The sequence below is a fragment of the Metopolophium dirhodum genome, chromosome 2 (genome assembly GCF_019925205.1).
Source record: "Metopolophium dirhodum isolate CAU chromosome 2, ASM1992520v1, whole genome shotgun sequence".
Lineage (NCBI taxonomy): Eukaryota > Metazoa > Arthropoda > Insecta > Hemiptera > Aphididae > Metopolophium > Metopolophium dirhodum.
In genome coordinates, this window is record NC_083561.1 from 3,597,666 (window position 1) to 3,618,411 (window position 20,746).

Here is a 20,746-nt window from a genome sequence, read left to right on the forward strand (position 1 = left end):
ACTAGGTAACATGTAAGTTTGGAATGGAATACAAAGCCATTAGTCAAACATTTTTAGCTAAAGAAGTTATTAAATTTCATTGTTCAGTTTGACTAAATCATTTGGTTTTGTAAAACGACTAGTGTGTTCATTTAACATAGTAACTTAGATCATGGTACAAGATAGGATTTTAATCGACAAATAAGCGGCATCGAATATTAAATTGGTATCGTTTAATGATTAACGCGAATCGTTTATAAATTATAAGAAAATATTGTTTTCGTATGTTATATTTAAATGTAGTTATAAATATTAAAATAGGTAGTGAAAATACACAATGTTATAATAATAGTGTCCACTGATAAAGTAAATTGTTCAAATATATATACCTAGGTATATAATATATTTACGATTATTTGGAAACTACCTACTACCTGGTGAGTTAATTTTTGTATATACATTTTTTCATTTAAATTGTATATTAAATTATTAAGTTTATACAATTATTTTAGGTTATTTTATCTTTTTCAGATGAAAATCGTAATATTTTGGTTATGAATTAAACTATATTAGTTTAGTACATCCATTATTCAAAATACAATTTACATATTGTACATTCTACATTACTACATATATTTACCAGAATGTATTTTAGGTATGGTTATTCGAATTCTTAGTTTTAGAATATAATAGATAGGTACCCGCTTAGTACTTCAAGTACATTGTACATGGTACCACTCAGTTAGAAATTATCGACCTACCATTAAGAAATCACGGTTCTACAGTTTTTAAAAATGTTCCCTCAAATCAGATGCAAATATTTCGAATGAAATCAAAATATCTAAATCGATAAAATAATTTAAAGAATAAAAATATTAATTTTAATTATCATTAATGATTTTAAAATGAATTGAATTGAGTACAGTTTACAGTGTTAGTATGGAAAATACCATGGCCGTATTCATGGGGGGGGAGGGGGTTCGATACATGGGATGTTTCTTCCTCCCCGTGACCTTTTTTTTATAGTATATAATATTAATGCAGGAGGCACTACCATGGGAATTATCTTAGAAATAATGAATATATACCCCCCTACCCCTCACAAATAAAAATTCCTGTCTACGCCACTAGAAAAGACTTACTGCAAGGTTTGGTTATTTTCTGAATGAGAACAGTAAATAGGTATTCTAATCTACACCCGGCAACTTGTAATAAATGAGTTTTCATTTTTTTTTTCAATAAATTGTTTAGCTAAATATCGTATTTTTGATTACTATATCAGAAATCTATTTAAAAATCGTAGTATACAATATATAACTAAATCATCTGTGGTGGGTATATATAATAATTACATTAACCGGTAACAAATATATTAATCATATGTGTCGCTCACCTGAACTATTAAATGAATTATATTATAGAACCTTTAATACTAGAACCATGTATTACCTATAATAACGATAAACTAATTTTGTTTACCCGTAAATTATATATTTGACTCAAATTCATTTTTATACATTAAAAAAGTGTATAAACACCCATTGTAATATTTTAAATTATAATTTTCAGAATTAAATCAATCAAATTGTTTCTTATAGAAAGCGTGGTGGTGTTTTGTATTATAGTGATACTTTCATATCGTTACTTAACTTTGATAGATGTATCCATTATTGATCCAATGACTCGGTTGCCACTGTCTGCCATACCAATGGGTCAGTATAATAATGCGGCTGTCGTTTCTAACGGTGAACCATGTGCAAAAATCGGAACGTAAGAAAAATATGGGTTAAAAAATGTATAAATAATATGTCATTGTGATTAATAAACTTATAGATTTGCTATTTACCACAAATTACTCAGTGTACTATTACATTTAATAACATTTTAAAAAATCGTAAAATTAAATTTATGTTTATTCGTTTGAACAATATTAGCATGGACATATTCTTAATAATAATACTTACTGTAAGTCTAATTTATTATTACTCTCTGCTAAGGATTCAATATCAATGGTTATAAAATACCTACAATAGTTATGGCATCTTAAATTCTTAAAGCTAATGATAATATTTATAATATGTGGATTAAGTTTAGGTACCTATTTTGTGAAAACATTTATAAGGTTCTTTGGTATTTTCTTCCTGTGCTTGTTGCAGCTAAGATATAGTGTGCTTCAATGAAATTATTTATTTATTTAGTTTATCACAACGAGGTTGATTGAAATTTTTTTTTACATTTGTTAGTGCGTCACTAGTGCATGCCGATTCTATGCTTTATAAGAAGTTAGCATCTGCGTGGCCGCGTTGGTCTTTACCTAGTTTAAATTACTTCAATGTATTTTGGTATTCTATGCAAAACAATAAAATATATCCAACCATCGCTAAATTGTTAAAGTTAGAATATCTCTATTTGGTTACTTCATTCGTTTATCGAAAACCTATTATATATGTTTCGTTGGTGCTTACTACTTATTATATTATACTATTAAGAATATAATAAATGCAGGGATTGCCAGTATTTTATATAAAATATTTTCGAATGTTGTATTTCATAAAGACTGTAGAAAATATTAATTTATATTTTCGTATTTCAAGTAGGTACTTACTTGTTTTAAATACATAAAATACATTTTCCAAATAATAAAGGTAAGTGAAAATATTAGAAATTGTAAGATGGAAACAACAAATTCGAGTGAAAATCGTTTGGTAAAAATATATTTGCGAATTTCGTAACCTAAAATGAACATTTTCGATAACATAATAGGACAGATTTTAGACGATGCGATATCGATATTATATTTTAGTGTCAACGTCAAACAAAGTGGCGTGTATACAACTTACTAAACAATTGATTTTATGTACACTTTTACTACAGTGACATATTGAAAAGCGGTGGAAATTCAGTAGACGCAGCAATAGGTACATTGTTATGTGACAGTGTTGTATGTCCGGATTTAACGGGCATCGGTGGAGGTTTCCTAATGACTATATACAACAGAACTACAAACACATCGTTATTTATAAATGCTCGAGAAACTGCTCCAGCTACCGCCAAGTACACTATGTATGACAAAGATCCGTCGAAATCGTTAACCGGTATGGAAATACTTATTGAAACCCTGCAATTGACATAGTTTGAATAACTTTCTAAAAAAACAACAATAACAAATATTGTAAATGGTTTACTAAATAAATAGGTAGGTATTGCGTAGTTAAATTATCATAATGGTATTTCTAATGTACGTACATACTTACTACGTATTATTATATACAAATACAATAATATATACCTATTCACTATTGTATTATATTGTACACCTATACACTTGAACGTTCAATAAATATGAATTTCTGCCAAGTATTTCTGCTGTACTAAAATGTACTTTTTATCCACATTTAAAACTGTTTATAATTTATATTATTGGTAATAAATAGTAAATATTACCTTCAATAAAAATTCTTTAAAAATCATAATATGTATAAAAAATCGCGGTAATATTATTTATTGCCATTTGCCTTCTAAAATCGAAATTACCCATTAATTTACGATGACACTATTTTGTATTCTTTAAATAGGTAATTATTAATATTTTATAGCATTAAAACGCTTCACTAGGTGTACATATTTTATTTAAATCAATCATAACATTTAAATGACTGAAATATATGCCTTATTGCAAAAATATGTATTATGCTATTATAAAAATTATATTTTAGGAGCTTTGGCGGTCGCGGTCCCCGGTATGATCCGAGGCATTTGGGTATCATACAATTTGTACGGAGGAGGAGTTAGTTGGGCTTCTCTGATCAAACCAACAATACAACTATGTGAAGAAGGAATAGTTGTGAGTAAACGTTTAGGAGCCAATATTAACGCAGCAAGGAATCTTATTTTAAAAACAGGATTGAAGTAAGCTTATTTTAAAACAATGTTTTTTAAGACACATTAAATAATAAGGTTATAACGTTTCTTCTGTTGCACATGATATACCTATAGAGTTTCCTTTATTTAACGAGGCCTAGGGGATGGGCCTACGCGGTACAGTAGTTAAACCGCTAGATATGGGTTACCTTATACAGTATAATAAATTAACTTCACATATCATTTATTTATAAGTATTAAATTGTTAACTTGACTTATTATACTAATATATTCTTTATTCTTGACTGGACAAACTCTCCTTCTCGTCCCTGACTGCCTCTTTCAACACACACACACACACACACACACACACACACACACACACACACACACACACACACACACACACACACTTACACACCATAAGACACGTAAAAACCGTTAAAAAATGTATTTTCAATCTTAAAAGACCCGTATTTAATTAATATATTGATAAATTAGACAAAGCGTTTTTTTTTTGTTATAATATTCATGTACATGTGATGTAATCATATTTAGAAATTTGTCCATTACCTACATGACAAACTACAATTTTTTTTTTCCAGGAATTATTTTTTCAACAATAAAACGGGAGATTTAATGAAGCCAGGTGATATTTATACAATGCCAATACTGGGTCAAACTCTACGAGTTATAGCAAACGAGGGTGCAAATGCTATATACGCTGGATCGCTAACGCAAAAATTGGCTGATGATATACAGACTGCAGGGGGAATTATAACACAAAAAGACTTCACCGATTACTCGTGAGTTAATAAAAACATAATACAACTTACGGGGGGGGGGGGGGACGGAGTGGCCGAGCAGATAACGGCGTCGGTTCCTACGCGTACCGTCGCCGGTTCGAATCTCGACCACGGGCGGCTTTTCTCTCTGGGCAGGCAACAGTCTGTAGAGAGAGGCTGCCATCCCCCGACCGGGCATGGCAGAAACCTACGGGTGCCCAATTTGAAATTCTGGCAAAACCAAACACACGTGTTTACAATCCAACAGTACCCTCCCCTACAAACAAACAAACAGCTAATGGCCATAGTTACCGGGTTTAATGATCAAAAAAAAAAATTTAAAAAAAAAATACCACTAACATAAAAACAATGTTTTACACAACAATCGACATCGAGACATTGTAATTTTTAATTTATTTTTAATTAATTTGTTTATTAACATGTATAGAATACGTCTTAATGTATAAATCTAAAAACCAAAAAATCAGATCAGAATAACTATACAATTAAAATATATAAAATACTTTGATATTATAGTGTTCTTGTAGAAGAAAGTTTTGAAATAAGTCTCAAAAATGGTTACAAACTCTATTCGGGTTTACCATCCGGCTCCGGTATTATATTAGCGTATATTCTTCGAACGTTAGACGGACAATTACCTACATCCAATGCCGATTTGGACGCTGTGAGATTGGTAGAAGCTTTCAAATTTGCATATGGTGAAAGAACTCATTTGGGCGACCATATGTTTGTAGACACATCTGAAGTTAGTTCATCATGCCCAAAAAATAATAACTCACTAAGACTTGACAATAATGTAGGTCACTTACGTTTTTTTAGATATTAAAAAAAGTCACGTCGGATATGTACATGAATAGCGTACAGAACAACATGTCTGATGAATACACATCGACAGATCCTAAATTCTACGGAGCCGATTTCAGTTGGACCGAAGACCACGGAACAGAAAACATAGCTGTTTTGGATTCATTTGGAAACGCGGTTGCGGTAACGAGTACTATAAACACGGCGTGAGTGAAGTACCTAATCTATATAATAGCCATAAATAGGTAATGTCACTTTAATTTTAAAATCCATCTAATATTATTTTTGTTCCCTATATATTATGCATAGCTGGTGTGTTAAGTGTTAATAGTTAAGCTATTTCATAAAACATACACATCTCCAGTGGCGTATTTACGGTGAGGGGGGATAGATGGGTGGGGGATAGATCCCCCCTTGACCTTTTTTTTTGTTAAGTTGATTTTTCTTATTTTCTGTATTTCTCAATACGATATTACTTTTAAGTATCTCTGTTTTCTAAATGTTCTAGCCGTGGTAATTTTACCGCTCTGATATGCTATACTCCACAAGTCGTTCACGACATATAATATGTGACTATTGGACAACAAAAACATATACCTCTATGGTAGTATGGTGTACTGTATTTTTTGATTTTCTGCGAATTATTTTTCATGCGTGAGTGTTTATAACAAACCCAATAAATAGTCGGTAAATAAAACAAAATTACCATGAAGACTGTAGATTTACCATAGGGCGTGGGTTTATTTTCAGTGGCTGAAGTGTAGTTGGTGACTGAAAAAATTGTATTCACCTCTGGGTTACATGCTTTAGATGTTTGTGATAAAGAGTTGTATCCAAATATTCATGAACTCTTGAAAATATTTTATACTTAACCTGTATCAACTGAACCTGAACGATGTTTTACAAGTTTTTATTAAGTATTAAGTCTTACCTAATAAATAGTATGACAGAAGTAAATATTTTATCAATTTTCCTATCTAATATTAAATAATAACTATAAATCAAGTAGTAATTATTATATACTTTGTTTATTGGAACCGACTTAGGGTATAGTTTAAACCTCGGTTACGCTTAACCCACTGGTTTTACCGGTCGAATTCCGCGGTTTGACATTAGTTTAACTATTGTAATACGGGCCCTTAATGTATTGGCTTTATTGGCATGTCACCGGTCATTACAATAATCATGCCAGACGAGGTTATCGATGAACTGAGCTTCCAAAAAAAAAAATAAAAACGGGATTTTGTATTATAACTATTTTTTTTGTTTATCGTATTAAATACTAGATTGGCTACTATACAATTTGTGTTAATTCTTATTTCGCCTTGATCCTCACACTGACCTCAACAAGTTAGGATATTTTAAAAATGTATATTGTGTACGTATTTATGGGTGTACCTATTATTATGTATTTCATCCCCCCTAGCAAAATTCCTAAATACGCCACTGCACAACACTGTTTTTCAATTTAGGTTTATTAAGCGGAAACAGGGCAGTGCCCACTAGATAATACCGTAGTACACTAGTATATCTATCCATAAGAAATTATAGATCGAATAAATAAAACTAAGCTAATGTTAAAATTCCGACGATGTTGATTGCCTGACTTAAAAAAAATCAACCATAATTTAAATAGTATACTATGCTATCTTAATTATTTGATATTAAAATTTAATATAAATATAATTATGATTCAGATTAACTCGATCATTGTATTAAATCAAATATTATTTTATTTTTAGATTCGGTAGCGGTTTTCTATCAGAAAGTACTGGAATTATTTTTAATAATGAAATGAACGACTTCTCTACTCCAGGCTCTACTAATATCTACGGGTTTCCACCGTCAATTTCCAACCTTATACAACCTTTTAAACGACCAATGTCTTCTATGTGTCCTACGGTAATAACCGATTACAAAGGTGACGTAGTTTTGGTCATAGGAGGCGCTGGAGGATCGAAAATCCCACTCGCTACTGCATACGTGAGTCGACAATCGACATAATATAATTCTTAATTCTTTTTTAATAAAAATAATAATATTTTTTAATTAGCATTATACAAATTATTTACAATGTATCTGAATTTCATAAAAATATTTAAAATTATAAATGAAGTAAAACTAATGAAGTTTACTAATATTTGGTTTTAAATATTATAGTTACTATTATTGGTAAATAAATATTTTCCATTATACTCGTTGTTTATTTAGCTATTGTTAATCGAAATCTAGGATTTTCAATTTTATTTAAAATCCTGATGGAGATAAAATTTTAAGAAATTTGCGTTTATTGCAATTTGGACAGTGTAATTACAATTTAAAATTTTGATGACACTCCAACTCTAAACTACGTTTGTAAATAATTTTTTTTCCTTAAAACGTATAATTGTTTACTATTTTTAAAAGTTATTATCTATTTAGCTATTAGAGAAATTTGTTGTATGGCGTACATATTATAAGCGATAGAGATACATTACAATTTACAGGTTATTGCATTTTAATATTTTCTATTAGGTAACTATTAACTTGTATGAAAGTTTGTGCATATTATAATATTATAAAAAATCTAATTGTGTCTTGGAAATTTCCAAATATTATTTTGCTAACGTTTTTGCTCGGTTGTATTCAGTAAAATAAAGAACAAACGTCTATAATCTACCACTAAAATTTAATAAAAAACAAACACTACTAAGATCTGTTTGGTTAAATGGTGGCTTAAATTTGAAATAAAATTGATCTTTAACACTTCATCATTGTACCTATATACTCGCATATGTTTCAAGTTTATATTTTATTATATTAATATACTTAACTATATAATAAGTTAACTGAAATAGAGAAACACGTGTATTTTTTGTAAATTTATATTCAAAAACAGTGAATACAACGATTTTTTTTATTAAACAATATACATCATGTACCTAGGTTTAATAAGTACCTACAAATAGTTTTTGCTATGACAGCCTTAATAAGCACTTATTATATTAATTTTGGTTTACATCTCATGACTTTGGATTTGTTACACTATAGGTATCTGCACTCGTTTTATGGTATAATAAAACACTGAAAGAAGCGATTGAAGAACCAAGATTATACCATCAGCTGATCCCTATGCAGGTCGATTACGAATACGGAGTGCTTAAGGTCGATTATAAACTATTAATTAAATTAGCTGGATGTACATGCATTATAATTAACCAATATTATGCTCTCTTATTCTACGTATTATATTAATTTACAGCCTGTTGTTGAAAAACTTAAAAATGTTGGCCACAAAGTGAGAAGAATGATGAAAAAAGATAAATCAGCTGTAACAGGAATTTTCAAGACACCTGAAGGAATAATAACGGCAATGTCTGATTTTAGACAACAAGGGAACATATCTGGATATTGACTATATAGATTTAATTTTAGTTAATTTCTTGTGTACATTTTCTATTTTAGATACTTTGATTGTATTTTAAAATCTAAATATTTCAATAATCAAAAAAAGTATTTTCAATAATAAATATTCACTTAAAACTTGTGTATTTATACAATATGATATGCAGTTTTTTCTTTGAAAATAAGTAATAAATTACCACTGAAAATAATATTCACGATCAAAAATAGTTGAAAATAACACATCCTACACTGCATAATATGCAATAATAATATTAACGGGCAGAGCCCTTTAGATATATGACTTAATATAATTGACAATGAATACAAGAAAGGACATACCTGATTTTAATATTATAATGAAATAATAAACATTAACTTTACAACTTTTCCGAAATATAATGATTTTATAAAAAGTATGTAAATACTTGATTAAATATAACGGAATAAAAAACTTAAATCAAAAATAATATAAATATTTTAAACGTCAATAGGTAATACTATTTTAATATAAATATAACATTAGACTTAAATTTATCACGACTAGAATCAAAAAAGTCAATTAATGCGGATATTTTATTAGCTAACAATAAAGCACGTGAAAAATAGAATCTGTACCATAATATTATATAACTATAAATCGGTTATTAAGGAATTGGACCAAAACGTCAAATAATCGGTTAGTAAAAAAAATGTCATGACCACAATCGCATTCAAAACTTCTTAAAAAATCAAACATTTAATACAAGTTTGGTGTAGGAATTAGTCTAATACCTTACTAGTTTAATAATCTAAGATTTTAAGAGGATGTTAGCGTAATACCTGTTTTCTCTTTCAGACACGCGCGCAACAAAGATAAAACACTTCACGTTAAATCGTTTTATTATGAACTTGAGTAATCTTGAGTAATCTTAGAGTAAAATCATCCATTACAAAAATATTATAGAAGGTAATATTTTTAAGGGTTTTAGTTACGGTTTGACAGTTTTGTATTTATTATTATCATTATTTGACTTTGTATTCGACTTTTAAAATAAAAAGTTTTTGTAAATAAATAAATTATGTATAAATTGCTTTGAGGCAAAATGTATACAAATCGATATGTCATACCTTCAAAATTATCATTTTCTTTAATACTTATAATGGGTGATTTGATTTTATACTAAGATAGTAAGATGACTAAAAAAAAAATATTTTGCGTGAATCCTCTTAAATATTTATTATACAATAAAAATTTTGCTAAGAGGTTAGTGAATCAACAAAACTACATAATATATGTTTATTATAAAACGCTAAGCTTATTGTTTGATAGTAGTCTGACAGACGCTTTAAACTAACCAGCTGATTATGATAGGCGTGTAGTCATGTGGAGAGTAAAGTGTGCTTACCTACGAGAAAAGCAGGAAACATAATAATTTTCTTTGAACTCATCCAATCATTTAATGGTCTCTAGAAGCCAATAGATCCCATTATCTTGGCATGGTCAAGAATGAGCTTCGCACTTAACAACAATATAATGTTTTCAAAGGAGCAAATAACTTAAATCATATGCAATTATTTGTAAAAACCAAGAATTTTTTGAAAGTACAACATAATATTTCTTGAATGTGTAACTGGGCTGTGAAATACTAAAAGTTGAAACCGATTTTATTTTTATTTTAACGGTTTTGGTTTGGGTTTTGCAAACCATTTATTTTAACTTCAGTTTTTATTACGGATACGGAGGTAAGACAATGAAAAACCAAGGTTTTAACCGGTTGTAAGTTGTAACCGATTTTTTAAAAACAGGTTTTAAGCCCTGGGTTAGGTGGTTAGATTAGGTTATCTCTTGGTACACAACTTTAGTATTTCATGCTGTGACAGATATATATGCACTATTGTTATTCTGATTATGTACATTAGGAAATTATCCTTGTATTAAGGGAGCTTAATAATTCGATAACGGTTATTATATTATAATACAATTTAATGAAGTATATCCATCATAATTATTATTGTTAATCATTATGTTAATCAATATTGCAATAAGTATGATTATTGTTTACCCATTGAATTGAAGTAGACGCTTATTTATATCGGATCTACTGCACAAACAATTGCAATTACTATTTGTTGGTAGGTAACTCTAATAATGCTCCAGACACACACACATTCACACAAAACACACACATACTACACATACACATACACACCTTGGCACACGTTATCGTGGCTTAGCCACCGAGATCCCCGTATCAATGGCTTAAATAATTAGCTTACGACATTAAGTACATCGATTGTCCATTCCACATAATATATTACATACAACATAGAATACAACTACTCGCCAAATGATGATACAAGAAATTTTAATATATAGCTTAAACATAAATACATAATATTGTATATCTAGCACTTAATAATTTATCTGACACACACGCCCCAGTTATGAATTCAAGAATTTTCCATTTAAGGGGGAAGAGGTCCTGATAAATTTCGCACCGTCAAAAAACACACTATAATCAATGCTATAATTAGAAAAAGAGACGGGGTGCTATAAGAAATAACAAAAATATTGTTATAAATCGATTACAAATTACAATCTCAACTCATTTTAAGCATTAGGGGACTTGCGATGTTTTCACAAATTTTTCGACATAACTAAACACACTAATGTATGTATATAATACATAATGTGCGTATACATGTTAAATATGTATATATCTTTATGTATATATAATTCTTGAGTGTATTCTGTTATTAATCTGTTATAACTTTTGAACTACTTGACCGATTTAGGTAAAAGTTATACTTACCAATACATTCATTGATTATTGGAGTGGGTTTGTAGCGTATTTATCCAACCCCTATAGGTAACTCAAGGGTAGATCAAACATGAATTTTGTTTCTGCATATAAAAAACGAATATTTTTTAGTTTATATTATATAGGTTTGCTATTTGTTACAGCTAATAAAATAATTATTCTGATTGGATATAATTGTATGTATTGTATTATATTTTGTCATTTAGGCTAATAAAGCTATTCTTTATAAATGTAAATTAAAGTAACGTCTATTGTATTGTATTAGAGGCAAAGTGTAAGGTGAATGACTTCGATACCTATTGTATTTACCTACTAGCACAACTTCAAAATTATTGTAAGCCCAAATAGGTTTGATAATAGCTATATTTTATAGAAGCGGCTTCTATATAGCTTCTAAGAAGCCGTTTGTTTGTCAGGTCTAGTGTAAAATGTCGATACCTATTGTATTTACCTACTAGCACAACTTCAAAATTATTGTAAGTCCAAATAGGTTTGATAATAGCTATATTTTATAGAAGCGGCTTCTATATAGCTTCTAAGAAGCCGTTTGTTTGTCAGGTCTAGTGTTGAATGTCTTCCAACTAGACTGTATAAGTTATAACTTAATGTACTTATATACAATGATATACAAAATATATCAACGTAGGAAATAATTTTTAAAAAGAACGTACCGCCCTCAGTCTCAGTAAACTATTATTGTAAAGGACACTATAAAGCCATAAAGGTACACTAAAAATTTAAAATAAGAGGAGAGCTCCCTCCACATCATCTTTCGAATTCGAGCTTTAATGATAATATATGTTCAAACTGTCATAAAAGTTATTCTATTTTATACTAGTTTTAATCTATAAATTAGATCTGGTACTTACCAGCTGGTTCCGGTATTTTAATAGATTGGCATGTTAGACGAGCAATATCCTAATGCTGATTTGGATTTTGGACACTTTGTAATTGGCAGAGGCTTTTAAATTTCGATAATTTGGTTAAATAACTTATTTGGGAAATCATATGTTTGTAGATACGGCTGAAATTAGTTCATCACTCCCATAAAGTAATGACTCAATAATACTTTACACTGACGCGGGATAATTTACGTTTTTAGAAAATATAAAAATTACGTCATAATTACAACTTATAATCCATAAAAGAAACAATTTTGTAGTTCATAATTATTTATTTTTGATAACATATACAAAGCTGTTGTAATATAAACCTTAATCATTTATCACTATATTTGAAATTTGAATAGGATACATTATTCATACGTTGATCATTATTCATTATTCATTAGTGTACAGTAAACATTACATGTAAAGGTATTTATAGCATAATAAACTTAAAAAAGCTGGACAAGTGGGTAATACTCAGTTGCACATTATAGGTGTCACATGGGTCACTGTAATGGATGTATTACATTTTAATTCAATTATGTAAAATAATTTTATATGAAAAACGATTCTGAGCGAAGACTGTCGTCACTCGTCAGCCCATGTCAAGTAGATATTTTAATTTTTCATGATATGTTCTTTGACACTGCAATTAAAGTAATTTTTTTTTACTGTTAAATATTAGTAATACTACAGTTGGTTGAATTAATTTTTACCGAAAAAATTACATTTGATAATGTCATTGTGTGAATAAAATATACTATCAAGTAACCCAAAAAAATATTTTTAAATCACAAAAAAATAACTAAAATATTTATTCTTCATTTAACTGCATTTTACAAGCATTTTTACTGCTCCAAAAGTTTATGAGAGACACAAAAAATAAAATAAAACACACATCACTGTAAAATCAATACATTCATAGCTCCGCTCAGAATCTGAAATCAAATAAATTACAACTAAATTATTGAAATACGATTTTAGATTCATGACACGGGCCACTATTATCGCCATATTTTACTCGTCCATGTCCACCACTATATCCTGTGTAAGAGTCAAGTACTTTAGGTACTTGTATAGTTATGCACACTTTAGTTGTAGTAAGAATCATTATGAATTATCCAATGATAAGGTTAGGTATAACTAAATAAGCAATTTATTGAAAAAAAAAGACTTGTAAAGACAATAGAAGTTTTGTTTTTTTTATAGGTACATTATGTATAGGTATATACACAATCGTGTCTATACTGCAACATGATAAATAATTTTTAAATCTGTAGTGATTACATTGTTAATTATACCAATTTAGTTTCCGTTGTTTACTATTTTAATACCCATCAGATTCTTAATAGGTAAGTTTTATTACTTTTATAACTTAAGTGTCCAATTAAATATGAAGTACCCCCCTAAACATATATATAAAAGAATGTATGATTTCAGTTGGTTAGTTATACTATAATAATGGACATATTTACACCATTAACTTTAATTTTGATAGCGTCCGTGTAAATTTCTATATCATAGGTACATATCCTGCATTCTTGCAGATTGGCATCAGTAATTTAATTTAATTAGTAACACCAAAATATTCATTACAATTATTGTTGTGATCATAACTTAATTACATTTTTTTAATCACATACGTTTATTGGTCAACTCTCCAGAGAAACGGCATTATGATCATCAGGTAAGTTTCTATAGTTGGCTTTGAATACAATTATTATGTGAATAGGTGTAAAGATATTATAATGAAATAATTTTTTTTCCAAATAAAATTATAATAAACATCAAAAAAACACTAATAATTACTACTATGTATTTGGTTTATTGATATAAACTTTTAGTTATATCATAAGTATACGATATAACCTAGCGTTTTAACTCCTATGACAAGACCGTTTTCAATTATACTTTGTAATACCCCATAGTGGCCATAGCCCATAAATAAAATCGAAAATATTTATACTTTTAATGTTACTTTTCAAGCTTCAAATGGATGACCAAGTTGATGTCATAATATCATTGTACTAATATTATATATTATATATTTTAGTTTTAAATTACATGTATTTTAATTTACTTTTTTTTTGGTGGGGTTCATTTAGTTAGTAAAATATAATACTTCCCGATTACTGTTTAATATATGAAACCATTTATTTTTAGAGGTTGCTATGCCAACGCATTTATATTTTGAATCGGTTACTAGGGTGAACCTAGGTAGGTAAGACTAGGTACTATAACGAAAAATATGTCCGGAAAAAAAACCCAGCCCAAAAACTTATCTATGTTAATACTCAGCTTAGTGTAAGTTTGCATATCTTAAGGATTTTTAAAAATATTAAAATTAAATTTAACAACTAGGTAGGTATTTAAATACATAATACCTACCTATGTTGATAATTTATACAACAAATAAATGCAAATGCCTATGTACAAGGACAAATAGTCGTCGTATATTTTAGGAAGCTCACTTTTTAAAACTTTTGGGAGGATTAAGTCCTCTGAAGCACCACTCTCGAATTGTACCAAACCTATTACAACTAATATCCAAAGATACCTACCTGATTTATATGATAATTGGTTTAGATAATTTATTTTATTACAATCGTTTTTTTTGGGCTCAGTACATTGTTATTTTTTCTGACCTGTTATAACATAAATATATTTTTGGAATAATACACGATAAAATTTTTATGACCGATTTTTCGTAAGGTTTTCGTCGTCATGATTACTTATTAAAAGGACGTCGTTAAAAAAAAAATGATACTTAAATTATATAATCTTGTAAAAGAAAAATGTCGAGTAGAGTGCTTTGGTTTTTTGTTACAGTACCTAGTTTGCCCCTAGCTACCGATTATATAACCGATTACACGTCGTCAACTTTTCTTTTTATTACATAGGTAGTATACCCTAGCAACCGATGCCTAATATAAATATATCACCATAGTAACCTCTAAAAACGGTTTCATAGACAAGTTCCCGCTTACACATATCTATGATTCGTTGTTTTTCCGTGCAGCTAAAATTTTTTTTATAAAAAACGAAAAAATGGACGATAAACGATATTGTGTTTTTCTTTTAGGTTACCTACAAAACGATGCAGCTTTTTTATTGGCCTAGTGGTATTGATGACCACCGCTGTGTTGTTCATATTTTATTCGCTGAACATAGTCAAAAATGAAATCCAGGATCCTGAATTTCCTGAACCACCGTCAAGTTTGCCGATGGGAGTCTACAGCAAGGTCGGCGTTGTGTCTAATGGTGGACCCTGCTCGCAGATCGGAGTGTAATATACATTATATTAAACGTTTAATACTACTACCTGCCTTTAGCATTGCTATCGAAATTAAATATTATGATAAGCACAGCAGTCGGTCCTTTTGTATTTTGAATAACATAAAAAATTATGTTAAAATTGTATATTCGCCATAACTTTCACATTTTCAATTTATAAAAAAAAACACAAATAATCGATGATCAAATGAATGTAAAAATACTTGCTTGAAATCTCGCTAAAAAATTTAAGCTTATGCCTAAATGCAATATTCCGAAGACACCAACATGTTCACAATATATATGTAACAAAACCCTGGACGATTGTTTCTCAACCGTTTTTTACTTCATACTACCCAATATATTTTTGTAGTATAATACATTTTAATGTATTATACTATAATGTATAATACATAATGTATAGTATAATATAATACAATACTATAATGTATTATAACATCAAATTTATTAATTTTTTTTTTTATTTTTGGAACAGGGATGTGATGGCTAGAGGCGGGAATGCCATAGATGCAGCTATAGCTACATTATTATGCGACGGTGCCGTTTGTCCACAGCAAATGGGTATTGGTGGAGGGTTTATAATGAGTATTTACAACGCAACGACCAAAAAAGTAACATCAATTAACGCACGTGAAACAGCTCCAGCCGCTGCAAATACTTACATGTTTGTAGATGAACCCATAAAATCCATGTACGGTATGTACTGAATAGTAAATACTACGGGTACCTATAAGTTATTTACCGTCTGAATGAAAAACTAAAAAACGCAATCGATATAACCGTTTACAAAAACGCTGATACTTTTTGTTTGTAAATTGGAATACGATTCAAATGCGCTTTTAATTATTTTGCATACACAAACGTTACGTGCACAAACTGTCTATATCTCATTAATATAAACTACTTAAATATTAACGTCTACAACAGTTTTAAGTAGATATAATGTGCAATCAAGTACATTTGTGTAGATGATATAATATTTTAAAATAGGTGCAACTACATATAATAATATACCATTGACAAATTGCACTCGAATCTTTCATGAATATACCTACAATATACATTATACATATTGTACAAAGATATATTAATATAAGATGTATATTATCCGTATTTTAAATTTAACAGTTCCTGTGAACTAAATTAATAAGTATCCAATAAAAAAAATAAATGAAAAAGTTTAATAACATTTTTATATTTTTTAATTTTGAAAATCTAGGAGGACTGGCGGTTGCGATTCCAGGGGCTCTTAAAGGTTACTCAACGATATATAACTTATACGGTGGCGGCGTACGATGGGAAACGTTGTTTGATCCAACCATAAGACTATGTGAAGAGGGTATAACAGTCAGTAATCATCTAGATACTAGCTTGAAGTTTGACGAAACTTTGATATATAATGACACAATGCTCAGGTATAATACGACTATATTATTACACACGTTATATTACTTTTTAAATAAATTATTATGTATAAGTTCCTATATTAAAAATCTTCTTTTTTTTAATCAATGTTTGAAATCTTTCATTGAGCTAATTTTATTTTTAATCGATTTAAAATTTTGAAGATTGGAGATTGAAAAATATATTTACAGATCAACAACAATTGGTTGTATTATATACAACTTAATAAAATACATTTTTGGTAATTTTTTATAGAAACATTTTTGTCGATGAAAACAGTGGATACTTGAAAACAGCTGGAGATACATACAAGTTACCAAAGTTAGCAGAAACCCTGAAAATAATAGCAATAGAAGGTGTAAAAGCCATATATAACGGATCGTTAACATCTAAATTAATACACGATTTAAGGAAAGTCAATGGTATTATCACAAATAAAGACTTGGCAGATTATAAGTAAGTGTGCTAGGTACTTCACTTGAATTTAATAATTGTCTGGTTCGTTGGGGCATTTTATTCAAAAAACTCAAAGATTATTTTGAAATTAAATTTCTAAGAAAGTTTAATTCATATTTATTCAAAACATAAAATACATTTCAAACTAATATTTTTTAGGGTTGAAATCGAAGAATCTTTTTCAGTAAATTTAACAAGTGGTCATACAATACATATGGGACCACCACCTGGTTCTGGTATAATATTAGCTTATATTCTCCGTATTTTGGACGGCATTCTACCGGCGCCTGATGTTGGCTTAGCCGAACATCGGTTAGTTGAAGCTTTTAAATTTGGGTACGGTGAACGATCCCATTTAGGAGACCATCAATTCGTGAACGTATCTCAAGTATGTGATTATGCAACAGTATAAAATATGGTAAAATAAATATTTTAATAATGTATTAATTTGTCTTATTTCTTAGATTTACAATAAAGTAAACTCGGATAGTTACATTAAGAGTATCAGAGATAAGATTCTTGATAATTTTACATCTTTAGATCCGAGATATTATGGGGGTGATTTTTATACACCAGAAGACCACGGGACGGCTAACATAGTCGTAACCGATTCGATGGGAAACACTGTCGTATGTACCAGTACAGTAAATACATTGTAAGGACGAATTTGTGCATTTAAAAAAATGCATTGTTGATAGAAATCTACTACGTTAATTAACATGTCAATTTATTTCATATTAGTTTTGGAAGTGGTTTCATGTCACCTAGCACTGGCATCATTCTGAACAATCAAATGAACGATTTTTCTACTCCTGGAGTTACCAATTTTTACGGAATCCCATCGTCACCAGCCAATTACATAAAACCAGGCAAACGACCAATGTCTTCAATGTGCCCGACTATATTTACCGACGCAAATGGTGACTTTGTTCTTGGAGCGGGAGCTGCTGGAGGATCTAAAATCACTCTTACTACAGCATATGTAAGATTTGTACTTCCACATCACAGTTATATTTTCTTTTTTCTTTCTCAAGATTTCTGTAATATAAGTATGTCAATTGACCTTTGTTGTGTTCTACCTTCTCATAGGATTTTTGGTCTATGAGAAACCATTGTTGATTAAAAATATTTTTTAAGAATTTTTAGATTGTTATTTTAATAATATAATTGTTCCCAGATGGCTGCCCATAAATTATGGTATAATAATACGCTAAAAGAGGTATTGGACAAACCTAGAATATACCACCAACTTGTACCTATGGAAATTCAATATGAATACCGAACAACTAAGGTAAAATCAGTATATTATACTATATATATGTATAATATTAGGTTACCTATGAAATATTATTAGAACAAAATTAACTATGTTTAATTTTTAGAACATTGTACAAAAACTTAAAGACATCGGTCATCCAGTGACTAGGATGAATTATACTCAAGGTTCAGCAGCATCGGCTATTAGTAGATCCCCTACAGGAATGATCGAAGCTATGTCAGATTTCCGGCGGCCAGGAAATACGTCAGGATATTAGTGCGATTATGAATATGAATTGATTACTTTCAATATTGTTTTAGTTTATTCTAAAAGTTTAATCTAAAATCATAATTTTGATAGTTATACAGGATATGTGATCTAAAATATTTATTTATAAAATTATTTTCCATGTAAATTTTGAAATATAACTACCTACCTATATTATTATATTAATAAGTAAAACATAATATATTATTATATACAAGCGATGAAAATTGTATGCTTACTTGCAGTATATTATTACCTGCCTCTGATCATCTCCAATATTATTAGGTACTACTGAAAATATTACTTTCAATTATAATCCAATAACCGATATAGGTACGTAATTTAATGTACTTTATAGTTGCATTAAATTTTTTGAAATAACCAATGATTTTTTTTTTGTCACGAGCCAAATATTCCTCAACTTCATTGTCAGCGCCTAATCGCGTATTGCCTTTCACTCAAATGTAGACGAACAATTAACATTCATCGATTGGGGGCTAGAAACTCAACAGATGTATTATCTTTTATTAAATAATAAAATCTATATTCATCCATTTTATTAACGGGATACATAATATATTTGCTTGATTATGTATAACTAAAATTCTCATAATATAGTATGTATTAAATAGCATTTATATGTAGTTATGAATACAACTTATAAATAATTCAATTATAATTCGTTCTGCTGTATAGAAGGTTTTTATTGCAACTTGTCATTGAGTAGGTCACTGTAATGGATGTGTTAATATAATTTAGTGATAATTCATTTAGTACGAAAAACGATTCTGATATTATTGTTATTTATTTATAAGTAAATAATTTAAACTAACTTAAAAGTACCATAGAAGTATATAACAGTGTGAATACTGAATAGGAATAAATACCTTAAAATTACTCTTAATATTCTGAAAATGTCATTGTGTATAGAAAATAATAATAAACGCACCTAGTGGTGAATAGTCTAAAGTCTTAACGGTTAAAATGTTTAAAATTACAGCATTATATTATAAACTAAGTTCGTTATGAGAAAGCTTTAATTTTTCGTTTAAACAATTACTAATTTTGTAAGAAATTAGAACTATAAATGTGATAAAAGAAAATTGTGTGGAATCTTGTATTTTACTATCAAACCTAACCCAACAAACACGGAACATTCAATGGCTATGCTTCAAATTCAAACTATTCTATGAATAATCCAAATAACTAATTCATTTTCTTTATCAATAACAAAAAAAAAAAAATTAGATACAATTTATTTTTATTTCCTAGTTTTGATCCCCCTACAATTTTTCGCAAATATTAAATAATTCGCTACATTGCTACATAAATTATAATATATCAAATAACATTATAGGTTTTACATTAGTCATTTCAGTTACTTAGTCATATTTGTTCATATATATAATAATTGTTATCGTATTATGCATGCCCCATAATATTAATAGATATTATTAACATTTAAAATAATTATTTTTTTATCTCACTGCGATAATTTGTGCACGATAACTATAATGAAGTCTGTTCTAATAAAATAAAAATCAC

The 20,746-nt window shown here is 28.9% G+C and overlaps 2 protein-coding genes across 6 annotated transcripts; both read left to right on the plus strand.

Moving 5' to 3' along the window:
- The first annotated feature begins 87 nt into the window (after positions 1 to 87).
- Positions 88 to 8,972, plus strand: LOC132938691 (scoloptoxin SSD14-like). Of its 5 annotated transcripts, none has more exons than XM_061005673.1 (11): positions 88 to 416; positions 492 to 634; positions 1,549 to 1,749; positions 2,854 to 3,074; positions 3,696 to 3,888; positions 4,446 to 4,646; positions 5,163 to 5,391; positions 5,466 to 5,656; positions 7,193 to 7,433; positions 8,481 to 8,594; positions 8,692 to 8,972. In XM_061005673.1, the coding sequence occupies exons 2-11, from the start codon at positions 624 to 626 to the stop codon at positions 8,842 to 8,844; spliced, it is 1,755 nt and encodes a 584-aa protein (XP_060861656.1). In that variant the 5' UTR covers positions 88 to 416; positions 492 to 623; the 3' UTR covers positions 8,845 to 8,972. The 5 variants fall into 5 exon arrangements, with proteins under 5 accessions (XP_060861656.1, XP_060861655.1, XP_060861657.1 ...); XM_061005672.1 differs by having other exon boundaries at positions 511 to 634; XM_061005674.1 differs by lacking the exon at positions 1,549 to 1,749 and having other exon boundaries at positions 91 to 416; positions 511 to 634.
- Positions 8,973 to 13,997: 5,025 nt separating this feature from the next.
- LOC132939070 (scoloptoxin SSD14-like) lies at positions 13,998 to 19,415 on the plus strand. The gene is made up of 10 exons (XM_061006084.1): positions 13,998 to 14,209; positions 15,605 to 15,808; positions 16,292 to 16,512; positions 17,036 to 17,231; positions 17,476 to 17,676; positions 17,836 to 18,064; positions 18,141 to 18,331; positions 18,418 to 18,658; positions 18,854 to 18,967; positions 19,059 to 19,415. Exons 1-10 carry the CDS (start codon positions 14,199 to 14,201, stop codon positions 19,209 to 19,211), a joined length of 1,761 nt encoding a protein of 586 aa, XP_060862067.1. The 5' UTR covers positions 13,998 to 14,198; the 3' UTR covers positions 19,212 to 19,415.
- Positions 19,416 to 20,746: the final 1,331 nt, after the last annotated feature.

Coding starts and splice junctions, on each gene's coding strand:
- LOC132938691 (XM_061005673.1), top strand. Junction 3,075..3,695: donor TCCGTCGAAATCGTTAACCG/GTATGGAAATAC, acceptor ATTATATTTTAG/GAGCTTTGGCGGTCGCGGTC. Junction 5,392..5,465: donor TGTTTGTAGACACATCTGAA/GTTAGTTCATCA, acceptor ACGTTTTTTTAG/ATATTAAAAAAAGTCACGTC.
- LOC132939070 (XM_061006084.1), top strand. Junction 17,677..17,835: donor AAAGACTTGGCAGATTATAA/GTAAGTGTGCTA, acceptor AATATTTTTTAG/GGTTGAAATCGAAGAATCTT. Junction 18,065..18,140: donor AATTCGTGAACGTATCTCAA/GTATGTGATTAT, acceptor CTTATTTCTTAG/ATTTACAATAAAGTAAACTC.